Here is a 14139-nt window from a genome sequence, read left to right on the forward strand (position 1 = left end):
TAATCTCTCCATCTATAATCTATCTATCTATAATCTATCTATCTATAAGCTATCCATCTATAGCGCGCCAGCGAGAAGCGAGCGAGCGAGAAGCGAGCGAGCGAGAAGCGAGCCAGCGAGAAAGCGCAGCGAGAAGCGCGCCAACGAGAAGCGCGCCAGCGAGAAGCGCGCCAGCGAGAAGCGAGCCATAGAGCCCAAGATAATCTCCAACTAATCTCTCCATCTATAATCTCTCCATATAATCTATCCATCTATAAGCTCGCCATCGATAATCTATCCATCTATAATCTCTCCAGCGATAATCTATCCACGATAATCTCGCCATCTATAATCTATCTATCTATAATCTATCCATCTATAATCTCTCCATCTATAATCTCTCCATCTATATCTATCCATCTATAATCCTCCATCTATAATCTCTCCATCTATAATCTATCCATCTATATCTGTCCATCTATAATCTATCTATCTAAAAGTGAGGGAAAAGTGGCAGTGCGTCTTATAGTCCAAATGCTAATGACTGCCTCCATTATAGAAGCGGTTATCAGCATGCGGGAAACACAGGGATCGGTGAGGGAAGCGCTGCCCTAAGTGTACTCACCCTCCTGGTCTTTTTCCAGGTCCCCCTGTGCACTGCGTCCTGACAGGATGTAGTGCACACACACAATATGACCTGGCGCTGTGCGACCTCAGGTCACAGAGCATAGCGGGCCAGAAGAAGATCAGGGAGTGGCGAGCGAGTGGCAGCACTGTCCGTAACAAGTGAGGTTTATTTAATTTTTTAACACATGATCTGAGGTCTGATGCGGGTCTGATCTGAGGTCTGATGGGGGTCGGATCTGAGGCTGATGGGGGGTCTGATTTGAGGTCAGATGGGGGGCTGACCTGAGGATGATGGAGGATGGGGAGGTCTGATGTGAGGCTGATGGAGCTTGGGGGTCTGATGATTGTCTAATGGATCTTAGGGGTCTGATCTGAGATCTGATAAAGAATGGTGGTCTGATAAAAAAAAAAATTATTTTTTTCTCCTCCAAATCCTAGGTGAGTCGTATACCGTAGTCCGATGCATCTTATAGTCTGAAAAATATGGTATCTATCTATCTATGTAGAGGGATTGTGCTTATGTAATTTGACATTGAATCCAACGTATTATTTCCCAATGCATAGAAAGAAGGTTGTGAAGGCACAACCATGGCATACATCTCCTATAGTGTCTCAATATAAAACCATGCAGTAGACACTTAACTGGATGTAGTCAACGCTATTCAACACAGAAAAAACAAGATGCATTCCCCCATGATGTACGCCAAAATGACCCTCTTTTTCTGCTCCATTGATATGTTTTGGGCACGCTTTAGGAGATTATACAGTTCATACGCTGAGCGCTGTACTAGGCAGTCCCATAGAAGTGAATGGAGCGGGGGTCACACCTGTGCACCACCTCTCCATTCTTATTGGGGACTCTGGGAACTCTGTGTCATTCCTGTGGACAGGAGATGTTGTTAGTTAGAAAACCCCTTGCTATCATGGTGCACAGTGAAACATCTTAAGGCCGGGTTCATCTCATCATTTTCTATTCTTCTGATCCGTCAGACGAAATCAGCTCTGCTATATCCACTCTTTACGCATTTTGCCGGGACATTTATTAAGAATGGCGATTAATACGCCGGTCTTAATCACTGTGCGCGGCCGGTGGAGGCACCTAAGTTATGCCATTTTCCACGTCGGACCTCCCTCTTCCCCACCCACGTTTCGCCCCATTTTTCTGCCCCATGAGCGGGTAAAGTCACAGATTTTGTCGCAAAACACCTTTGCGACAAAATCTTCACCCTAATTACGACAAAAAGTGGCGTAAAACAAATAATAAATGACCGCCTTTGTCTTTGAGTCCACAGTTTTACTTTCTCGAGGATGTTCTTAGGAGTCTTTTAGTTCTACTAAAACCAGACACTTCCTAAACGTGACTTATTTTATTCTGTGCTTCGAGAACGGACAGAAGGAAAAGCGTCCCTTCATTTTCTATGCGGTACAAATGGCGAATGTGCATTTCACAGTTTAAACTCCTGGGTCCTTGAGCCGTTTAGATAAACCTGCCTGTGTAATGGATAGCTGGGGCTGAAATGCCACTTTTGAAAAATGACTCTTCTTTTACAAATTAATTCAACTGTTTTGAAAGTTCTGGCGCAGATTGGAGCTGGAAAGGTCAGATATGCATAGTAAAGTCCTTACAGAATATTCTTTACTTGACTCGAGAGCAACACTTAATCATTTGGATGTTTTAATGCAATAAAAAAATACATATTAAAAAACACAACATTCTTAAAGAGAATGGTATGGGGCGGAGGTGTAGTGTGTGCGTATCGAGAGCATTCATTGTAAGATACTGTGCGTGTGACATGTCCGATATAATGCAGAAATCACAATGCGGTACAATGGGCGGTAGGACAGACGCATGGCGAACACAGCTGTACACCACTCATATAACTCAGCACCAGACTGGGAGCAGGGATTTCCATCCACTTATTGGCTATGGAAGCGTTGCTCAGCAAAAAGGTAGGTCCTGTGGACTCACTGAATTGTCAGGGAGTCAACAATTCGTATATGTGGAGATCTTCCACACGCCACTATTAAATAACAGACTGGTCTGATGGGCATAGCCCTGTACCGCACACAGATCCAGAGATCTCCCCAATCATTGCTCCAATTGCTCTGCTAGCTTTATTCCAAGCTGGCAGCTCAGGGGTGTGTCCTTTCACATGGGTGTGTCCTTTCTCAGGGATGTGTTCTTACTCCGGGGGGGTGTCCTTTCACATGGGTGTGTCCTTTCTGCTACAGCTGGTGGCAGTTGAAGGATGGAACTGAGCCTGTGCTTCCATCTAAGAGAGCAGAGCACAGAATTTTCAAAAAGAGCAAACAGCAGGTGGCGCTATACAGATACATTTTATTAAATAACTCACTGGCTAGACTAAATTTATAATTACATGCAATTACAAATGTATTCAGATCCAGGTGCGGCTTTGAAAAATGTAGAATATTTTGTGTGGGACAACTCCATTAAAGAGCATCTAGTACCAGGACTAACTATATTAAACCAAGCGCAATGCCCGGTAGAGCTGCCCCAGTAAAAGGATACCTTCCTCCCCAATCACTGCAACGTTAGGAAAACATTTACTGGTTTAACAATATGCAAATAAGGCTTTAAAATCATATTTTTATACAACTCAGTGTTGTGCCATTCTTCTGTTATTTCTTCTAGAAGTTTTTGAACAAATTGACAGCAGTTTGCAATGAAGGTCCAGCTGGGTGTTACCAGTTGTTACCAGTTGGGGAAGTGTCCCTGCACAATCTGACAATCAGAGCTGCCAGTGTCAGACTGTGCAGGAACCCCCCCCCCCCCCCCAACTGGTAAGGGCTTGGACTGTGCGACTCAAGGGACTACTTTTACAGTCTATTGTTACGTTCTGTGATTAGGGGAAAAAATATATATATAATAATATATCACAGCCACTGCAACATTCATAGTGAGAGTAAGAAAAGGATAAAAGCTTGAAAACCCATTTGCACTGGGACACGTAAAGGGTCACCGAGTTTTCAATAAACTTTCAATATTTCATACGACATAACAAAGGTTTTGATCTGTGGGGGCCTGAGTGCTGAGACCCCCACAGAGCCCGAGAACAATCAGAGTGAAGTGCTCACATATCGCTCTCTCTCCTCCCTGCGAGATGGGCCCATAGACTTCTATTGAGCCCGTCTCCTGCATCGAGGACAGAGCGTGATATGTAGGGTCTTCTCCTTCCTCATTCTAGAGATCGGCGGGGGTTCAGACTCCCACCAAACAAAACTTTTCATATGTCCCTATGACATATGAAAAGTTTTTGGAAAACTCAGTGACCCTTTAAATGATTTGACACATACAATCCACCGTGCCATCAACTTTTGGGCCCCTTTAAGTCATTACGCAGCAGCGTGATGACCTCTGACCTGTTCGAATATGATCAAATCTTAGCACACCCCAGACAGATACATATGCCGCTCTATATTCACGGAGGGAGATTTATGAAGCAAAATACGCCGGAATTTTTTCACCAAAGAAACAGAAGTCCCTCAGTTTCCGGTTTATACGTATTCGCCTTTATGCACCTAGCGTGATAACCTTAAGAGATGATAAGGCACGGAAACAGTTACCACACCGCATGCGCCATTTCGATCAATTTGGTGCAACATTTCCACCATTTTGTTAATTCATGCCCCCATTTTTATTTTTATCTTCAGAAAATCTGATCTCCAAATCCACACCTGGTATTCCAGATACATCTGCTCCACGAGTACAAAAAGTTTTACCTCCGTGCTTGGGGACATAAGAAGCGCTTCTTTCCTGCGCGCAGCCTTCGTTCTGGATGTGTGTGTTTCTCTATAATTGTTTCACTTATCTGCGGTAATTGCCAAGATTGAAAAAGAGGAGCAGAAGCTTTATTTTGCATGAGCGAATTAAGGATGACTTTTGATGCTATTATGTATACTGCTCTTTTCAGAAGCTATGTTAATGAGTTTTGGAGTACGGGCAAGTATATGCGCGGTGTCAAGGGAAAACTCGGCGATTATCATGATGTGGTTGGCTGGCCGGCCATATTCTTACAGTGCTATTTAAATTTCATATAAAGCCTCCATAATTTACATTTATCTCTGCTTGCTTCCTAGGAGGAACCCTAAATCAAGAAATCTCTTAACTAGGTGCACTGAGATGCAGCAGGTGCACTGAGGGCTGTATACATCGATTTATTACAGATAATGCTGGTGTGTTCTGAATTAAATTGGGTTTCCTATCTGATCAGTGGGGGTCCGACTCCTGGCACCCCTGCCGATCAACTGTTTGAAGAGGCCGCAGCGCTCCAGCGGTCGCCATGGCCTCCCTACTTGCAGCTTACCGATCACAGCGCCGCACATTGGATAGTGGTTTTGCTTGGTATTGCAGCTCGGTCGCATTCACTTAAAGGTCATGTTACTGGCCTCGGAAGAGGCTGCGGCACTCACTGAAGCTAATCGACGGGGTTGCTGAGGATCAGGCCTGTCGATAAGATGCTGATGAGCTATCCTGAGAATAGTCATCATTATAAAACACTCGGAGAGCCCCTTTAAAATGTAGAAGAAATCAAATCTGGAATTCTGTAGACCAGTAGTGAGGCTTAAGGGGTGCTTAACTTTTTCATGACTAGAAAAAAATTTCATCCGACTTTACGGTGTCATACAGGGGTTCTGTGGACCCACCAAAGGAGATTATTATTATTATAATTATTATTATTACATCCTCCCTCTAGACAGAACATGTGGAGATCCACTTCTTTCTTCTGATGAGCCTTTGGGGACTAGAGATAACCCAATCAATGTGTTCTTCACCTGCGAGGGGCTGTCCCCGCTGCCACCTGTGCCTTCTCGCAGCTCACCGAGCACAGTTCCGCACATTGTTTAGAGGCTGTCCTTGGTATTGCAGCTCAGCCCCATTCACTTCAATGGGGCTGACCTGCCACTAGGCCACGTGACCGATGAATGTGACGTCACATGGCCTAGCAAAAGCTGGAGAAGGCCACGGCGCTGGTCGGTGAGGATCCTCGGTGTCGGACCCCCACAGGTCAGATACTGATGACCTATACAGAAGGTAGGTCATCAGTTAAAATATCCTGGAAAACCCCTTTAAGGTATTTTTGAAAATGACAATAGGAACTACAGTGCATTACAAACAGTCCAGGGTGGTGACAGATTCATTTTAGGATTTATTGGCATAAAATAAGAAACTATGGGGAAGATTTATCAAACTGGTGTAAAGTGGAAATGGCTTTGTTGCCCATAGCAACCAATCAGATTCCACCTTTCATTTTTCACAGCTCCTTTGGAAAATGAAAGGGGAAATCTGATTGGTTGCTATGGGCAACTAAGCCAGTTCTACTTTACAGCAGTTTGATAAATCTCCCCCCACTGTCTTCTTACTTAATATTATTACTAGAGTTGAGCGTATCGACTTCGGATGAAACATCCGAAGTCGATTCGCATAAAACTTTGTTCTAATACTGTATGGAGCAGGAGCTCAGTACAGTATTAGAATGTATTGGCTCTGATGAGCCGAAGTTATTCCGTTGCGAAATCTTGCGAGACTTCAGGTAATATCTTCATAAATTAATTTGTACTTTTGTACTGTAAAAAAAACATTTCCCGAACTTGGGTTTGGTTCCAAGTGGTACCTTGGAACCGAACCTGAGTTCGGGAAATGTTTTTTTACAGTACAAATTAATTTATGAAGTTATTACCCGAAGTCTCGCTAGACTTCGCAAAGCAATAACTTCGGCTCATCGGAGCCAATACATTCTAATACTGTATGGAGCTCCTGCTCCATACAGTATTGGAACAAAGTTTTATGTGAATCGACTTTGGATGTTTCATCCGAAGTCGATACGCTAATCCCTAATTAATACTTTAGTTTTATGTTCTTTTTTTATGTTATGAATGTTCTTTTTTTACATGGGTAAATGATGCTGTAGTGTACATGTAAGTCTACTTTCACACTTGCGTTCGGAGCAGATCCGTCTGCATTATATTTCAGAAAAAATGTGAAAGTTAGTCAGACGGATCCGTCCAGACTTTACATTGAAAGTCAATAGGGGACGGATCCGTTTGAAATTGAGCCATATTGTGTCAACTTCAAACGGATCCGCCCCCATTGACTTACATTGTAAGTCTGGACAGATCCGTTTGCCTCCGCATGGCCAGGCGGACACCCGAACGCTGCAAGCTGCGTTCGGGTGTCCGCCTGCTGAGCGGATCGGAGGCCAAACGATGACAGACTGAGCGGATCCGCATCCACTTAGAATGCATTGGGGCAGTACAGATGAGTTCGGGGCCGCTTGTATGAGCCTTCAAACGGAACTCACAAGAGGAGCCCCGAACGCTAGTGTGAAAGTAGCCTAACAGGAAAGCTTTCCAGTAATTTTTTGTTTACCGTAAATGATTAATACTGTATTAAGGTGCTTACAATAAAAATGAATGTGATATAAATATATATATACGGCATAATGCCTCTATACTTAAATATTCAGGAATGGCATCTCTAGTTCCACTGGATAAGTCAGGATCAAGTATAAGAGTAATACGTTGAGCTTCAATACTTCTGCCTCACTACAGCTTGACCTCACTTTCTCAGATAAAAGCCTGTCATGTAAAACTCTGAAGGAAAATGTGTACGTTTCCGTACAATCACCAGCATTGAGTATCCAGCATATAGATCAGTAGATCATTCTGCCAGGGAACACACTTACAGCTCTTCACTTCACCATCTTTCACACCGTGTGTCAAAAAGTAAACAGAATAGTAAATCCACTACAACCCAAGGCATTGCAAAAATGATATTTCCACCGATCCGTGCCAGGGCGTGATACACTGTCCACGGTCACCGCACACCCCTGCACCTACGCATCACTCAGGCTGGACAAGGCTCTCATGACTGGGTATTTACATGAATGGGACTGAACTGCGTTTAGGTCACGTGTCCATTTCTGTCTACATGTTTCTCCTGGGCTTTTGGCCTACAAAATGTCAGGGCAATGTAGAATCCACCTATGGGATACTCTGATTAAAAGCCCTGGGCAGATGGGTTGTGATCCAAAAGGGGGCATCCACTCCCCCAAATGTACAATGCAAAATACAAAGTTAGACCAGTGCCTCCAAACAAGATTAAAAAGGGGGTTCAGCTGCACGCTACCATGGCTGCAATGCAAAAGCAAACAAGGACTACAAGTGAAATTTTGTGGGCCAAAAGCCCAGAAGATTCAAGTCTGTCTGTGTAAGTCACGTCTGGTGGAAGCCGACTTAACACAATTTTGATCAAAAAGTGCTCAAAGAGCTTGTAATTTTTAGATAGTAAGTATAGTAGTGTTGCAGTTTGTTGCCTTGTTTGTTCCTGGGTTCCCATTATAGTCTGAGGGGTCCGGCGGGCACGTGGCACTATCTGGCTATGCCAAATCCAGAGGACTCCAGCAGGCTGTTGTCTGCCGAGACAGCCTGCTGTGTTGCATGTGTGACACTAGCCTAAGTCATGGACATGATGGCTCCTCCAGAGAGATGCTCTTTGCAGACATGTTCCACTATAACTAAGGATCCCTGTACAAGGACAGATTTCTTAGGGGCACCAATCAGTCATACACACAACTCATTAAAGGGATTTTCCAACTTTTTTATACTGATGACCTATCCTCTGGTCATCGGTATCTGATTGGTGGGGCTCTACACCCAGGATCCCCGCCGATCAGCTGTTTGAGGAGGCTGAGGAGCTCCTTTCAGCACCCCGGCCTTCTCGCAACTTACCCTTGACCAATGTGGCCTGTCCTGAAGATACGTCATCAATATAAAAAAGTCGGAAGTGTCCATTACATGCGGCAGTTATCATGGATTATAGGGACAAAATAAGTTAATACGATCATTCATCCCGTTTCAGTTTTCATTTTTCGGCAGCACATCCGCATTTTACATATGGCACTGCACTGCCGACAAACAGCGCAGCATAAAAGGTGCGATCAGCCAGTAAACAAGTGTTTGCTTATTTGTCAGGTATCGATATTTACATGGGGCAATGATTGGGAATGAGTAATAAATGGTTCTTGATCATCGCCGTGTGAAATGGTCCTAACTAATGAATGAAAGTCCTCCCCATTCATTCTCAGTGTAGTCATTTGCTCTAATGCTCCTGTACATTGACATCTTACATAAGGAAAGGGTGAAGACTTTTTGAGTCACGGGAACGCACACTTAATCAGATGAAGTGTCCCTCCTTGACTCAAGTTCTTGAATCAAGAAACATCTCAACGAGTTTTATGATCACGTCATTCATTGTGAAGTAGACAGTGAATGTCACAGACTGTCATGGTAGACATGTAGATCAACATATGGAAGCCTACTAAGAGTCACCTGTAGGATCAGATGGGACAGATCACAGAACACATTGCTGGTGACCTGCGTACATGAGCCTGGTGGCTTTAGTTATTCAGTCTATTACGAGATAATTTGACGCTAAGCGGACACAGCAGGACTCCCATTCTCTTTACAGTATTAAAGCTTCTGCCAGCTGAAGCCTAGAGCTTCTCGAAAGCTGCATCCTTAGAAAGAGTAAAGGCAGATGAATTCTGTGGAGTCACTACTATCCTCAACACCAAAAATATACCTGCAAACTAATCAGATGTCATAGCACAGAAGACCCCACTGCATCCTACAGCATCAATGTGCAACGCCAAACCGTGCAACCCCCTGACACATTGTAAGAAGCTAGATATTCCCAGCATGATGTAGACACAAGTTGTGGGCACCACAATCCATGACCAGGCAGGTGTCTACCGGTGACTGTATTCTCACAGCCTCATGATGTCACGTGTAGTCCCTTCACCCATTACAGGTCTCCCATGCATGTTATAGGAGCTGCGGTATATGCAGCTGCTTGGAGGGTTGTCCTAACTGTGAAGGAAAAATCAGCATAGGTAGCTTCCTATTGTATTCTGGCCGCTCGGACAAGTGACCACTGTATATCCGTATGTAACAATAAGAACCATTATCATGTCATCACAATCCCATCACAAGTGAGCTGATCCGATAAACCATCCCTATCAGTCTACTTAAAGGGGAACTCCACATTTGGCAACTTTACATTGTAAACTTTGCTAAAGCTCCATCCACTCCCAGGAGACATCTTGGGATTAATAGTTGGGGGGGCATGGTCAAACCTTATGCATTATGTACCCAAAGACCCCCCATAAATAGGAGTGAACACTTCTATAGGTTCTATAGACCTCCACATATAGGGGTGAACAACATGTCTATAGGCTCTTTAGACCCTCCATATACAGGTCTGAGCACATGCATATAGGTACTATAGACCTCCACATTCAGGTGTGAGCACATGTGTAGGTGATACTATAGATCCCGGTATACAGGTGTGAACACAGGCATATAGGTTCTATAGACTCCACATATACAGGTGTGAACACGTGTGTATGTTCTATAGATCCCCACATTCAGGTGTGAACACATGTGTGTATGTTCTATATATCCCCATATACAGGTGCGAACACATGTGTGTATGTTCTATATATCCCCATATACAGGTGTGAGCACACGAGTGTAGGTTCCATAGATCCGCATCCACTGGGATGAGCACAGGTTCTATAGAATCCCCACATATATGTCTGAGCACATGTGGTAGGTTATACACAGTCGATCCCAATATACATAAGCACATGTCTATAGGTTCTATAGAAGCACCTAGCCATATACAGAGGTGAGCACATGTCTATAGGTTCTATAGAAGCACCTAGCCATATACAGGGGTGAGCACATGTCTATAGGTTCTATAGAAGTACCTAGCCATATACAGGGGTGAGCACATGTCTATAGGTTCTATAGAAGCACCTATCCATATACAGGGGTGAGCACATGTCTATAGGTTCTATAGAAGCACCTAGCCATAAACAGAGGTGAGCACATGTCTATAGGTTCTATAGAAGCACCTAGCCATATACAGGGGTGAGCACATGTCTATAGGTTCTATAGAAGCACCTAGCCATATACAGGGGTGAGCACATGTCTATAGGTTCTATAGAAGCACCTAGCCATATACAGGGGTGAGCACATGTCTATAGGTTCTATAGAAGCACCTAGCCATATACAGGGGTGAGCACATGTCTATAGGTTCTATAGAAGCACCTAGCCATATACAGGGGTGAGCACATGTCTATAGGTTCTATAGAAGCACCTAGCCATATACAGAGGTGAGCACATGTCTATAGGTTCTATAGAAGCACCTAGCCATATACAGGGGTGAGCACATGTCTATAGGTTCTATAGAAGTACCTAGCCATATACAGGGGTGAGCACATGTCTATAGGTTCTATAGAAGCACCTATCCATATACAGGGGTGAGCACATGTCTATAGGTTCTATAGAAGCACCTAGCCATATACAGAGGTGAGCACATGTCTATAGGTTCTATAGAAGCACCTAGCCATATACAGGGGTGAGCACATGTCTATAGGTTCTATAGAAGCACCTAGCCATATACAGGGGTGAGCACATGTCTATAGGTTCTATAGAAGCACCTAGCCATATACAGAGGTGAGCACATGTCTATAGGTTCTATAGAAGCACCTAGCCATATACAGGGGTGAGCACATGTCTATAGGTTCTATAGAAGCACCTAGCCATATACAGGGGTGAGCACATGTCTATAGGTTCTATAGAAGCACCTAGCCATATACAGGGGTGAGCACATGTCTATAGGTTCTATAGAAGCACCTAGCCATATACAGGGGTGAGCACATGTCTATAGGTTCTATAGAAGCACCTAGCCATATACAGAGGTGAGCACATGTGTAGAGGTTCTATGGATCCCCATGGGGTGAGCCCCTCTCCAGTCCTATGTAACAGAGGTAAGTACATGTGTGTAGGTTATATGAGCCCCATGGTATGAGTCCCTCTCTAGTCCCCATGTACAGAGGTAAGTACATGTATAGGTTCTATGAGCTCCATGGAGCAAGCACCTCTCTACAACCCCATGTAACATAGGTAAGTACATTTGCATGTTCTATAGACCCCCATGGGGTGAGCACCTCTCTAGCCCCATGTAACAGAGATAAGTACATGTGTGTAAGTTCTGTAAAACCCCATAAGCAGTGGTAAGTACATATGCAGGTTCTATAGACCCCCCATGGGGTGAGCACCTCTCTAGCCCCATGTACAAGGGGTAAGTACATGTGTAGGTTCCATAGCCCCATACACGGGGCGGGCTGAGCACCTCTCTAGCCGCCATGTACAAGAGGTAAGTACATGTGTAGGTTCTATAATCCCCATGGGGTGAGCACCTCTCTAGCCCCATGTACCAGAGGTAAGTACATGTGTAGGTTCTATAATCGCCATGGGGTGAGCGCCTCTCTAGCCCCATGTACCAGAGGTAAGTACATGTGTAGGTTCCATAGCCCCATACACGGGGCGGGCTGAGCACCTGTGTGTACTTCCATACTCCCCCGCCCCGTGTAGAGGCGGTAAGTACCGTGCCCACACCGTCAATAGGCAGCCGTGCACTTACCTCCAGAGCTGTCCTAGCTGCAGGATATGGATGAATGACTGCAGGAACCAGATGCAGCAGGAGCACGAAGCGGACCTGGGGCTGGCGGCCCGGCTGCTGCTGCCGACCCCGGCCGGGTTGTTGGCTTTGTTGCTGGCGGTAGACGCCTGTCTCTGCGGGGTGGAGGGTCGCACGTCCACCTCCGCCGGCGCCGCCGCCGTCTTGCCGTCCACCGGCGAGCACTGGGCGCTGTTCTCGGTGCTGAAATCGTGGACGAACCACCTGAAGCTGAAGAGCTGCACGGACAGAGAGCCCAGCACCACGAAGAACAGCGTGAGCCCGAACCACCAGCGCTGGCCCCGCAGGTAGTAGTCCACGGACAGCCAGATGTCACTGCCCACGTCGGCGAAGTACACGGCCATCGCCGCCAGGATCCACAGACAATCCCACACCGAGTAGCGCTGCTGCTCCCGGGCCAGGCGCAGGCACAGCGCCGGGGACCCACCGCCTCCCCCGGCGCCACCGGCCACTCTGCTGCAGCAGCACCGGGAGCCGCCGTCCGAGCAGCCCCCGTCTCCTGCACCCGAACCCGGGTGAGATCCCGACACCAAGCCCTGCACGGAGCCCGAGTGATCCGAGTTCTGCAGGGGGGTGAAGGCGACGTCGCTCTTCTTCATCTTCAGCATCCCGTCTGACTTCGCCGCCATGATGGGGAGCAGGGAAAAAATAAAAAAGAATCAAAAAATGTAGCGATGAATCGCGGGGAGAACGGAGGAGCAGGTCCCTCCTTTATTATGTGACAGCGGCGCGGGCCGGCCTCCTCTGCCTCACAGAGTAGTGGTGGGCCGGCCCCCTCTGCCTCATAGAGTAGTGGTGGGCCGGCCTCCGCTGCCTCAGAGAGTAGTGGTGGGCCGGCCTCCTCTGCCTCATAGAGTAGTGGTGGGCCGGCCTCCTCTGCCTCATAGAGTAGTGGTGGGCCGGCCGGAGGAGAGCGCCGCCTGTCTGCGTGAGACGGCCTCACCCTGCAGCCTCCCCGCCTGGACCACAGCCCTCCCTCCTCCCCGGCCTCACAGGCAGATGATGGGATGAGGTCATCCCTTCCCTCTCCTTTACCTCCTCCTGTCTCCTCCACGAGCAGTGCAGGGGGAGGAGGGATGCAGCAAGGCGGAGAGAGGGGTGAAGCGAGGATAGACCCACAAAGCGGCGGCAGAGCACGCTCAGCATCTCCGATAGGACGCTCATCATCCACTGTGACATTCAGCTTCCCCTATAGGACGCTCATCATCCACTGTGACATTCAGCATCCCATATACGACTCTCATCATCCACTGTGACATTCAACATCCCATATAGGACGCTCATCACCCACTATGACATTCAGCATCCCATATAGGACGCTCATCATCCACTGTGACATTCAGCATCCCCTATAGGACGCTCATCATCCACTGTGACATTCAGCAACCCCTATACGACTCTCATCATCCACTGTGACATTCAGCAACCCCTATGAGAGACTAATAATCCACTATGACATTCAGCATCCCCTATAGGACGCTCATCATCCACTGTGACATTCAGCAACCCCTATGAGAGACTAATAATCCACTATGACATTCAGCATCCCCTTTAGGACGCTCATCCATTATAGGGCACATAATTTATTATGATGTTTAGCAACCCACTATAGGACGCTCATCATTCAGCACTCCCTGTAAGATATTCAATATTCATTACGCCAGTCTGCACCCCTTATATGACCCTTATGCATTGTAGCATTTCACATCTCTTAGGACACTCTTCATCCCATGTGATATTCAGATACCCTATAGGGTGTTCATTATCCATATATTACAGTATGCGCATCATCCCTATAAGGACACTCATCTTACGTTATAAGACATACAGCAGTCCTATAGGACACTCATCATCCATTATGAAATTCAGCATCCACTATAGGACACTCATCATTCAACACTCCCTATAGGACGCTCATTATTCAGTATCCGATATAGGATACTTATCATCCGTTAGGGCATTCT

General features: G+C 46.2%; 1 protein-coding gene across 1 annotated transcript in view; it reads right to left on the reverse strand.

Moving 5' to 3' along the window:
- Positions 1-12899, reverse strand: part of LOC122939318 (XK-related protein 4-like) — a 20006-nt gene extending 7107 nt beyond the window's left edge. The window contains exons 1-3 of the mRNA XM_044295388.1: positions 12119-12899; positions 2832-2879; positions 1434-1486 (exon numbers count right to left, since the gene is read on the reverse strand). Of these exons, the coding sequence (XP_044151323.1) occupies positions 1434-1486; positions 2832-2879; positions 12119-12804 (787 nt within the window). The 5' untranslated portion in view covers positions 12805-12899. The remainder of the gene's footprint in view (positions 1-1433; positions 1487-2831; positions 2880-12118) is intronic.
- Between the last annotated feature and the right edge of the window lie 1240 nt (positions 12900-14139).

This window comes from Bufo gargarizans, chromosome 5, assembly GCF_014858855.1.
Source record: "Bufo gargarizans isolate SCDJY-AF-19 chromosome 5, ASM1485885v1, whole genome shotgun sequence".
NCBI classification, from domain to species: domain Eukaryota; kingdom Metazoa; phylum Chordata; class Amphibia; order Anura; family Bufonidae; genus Bufo; species Bufo gargarizans.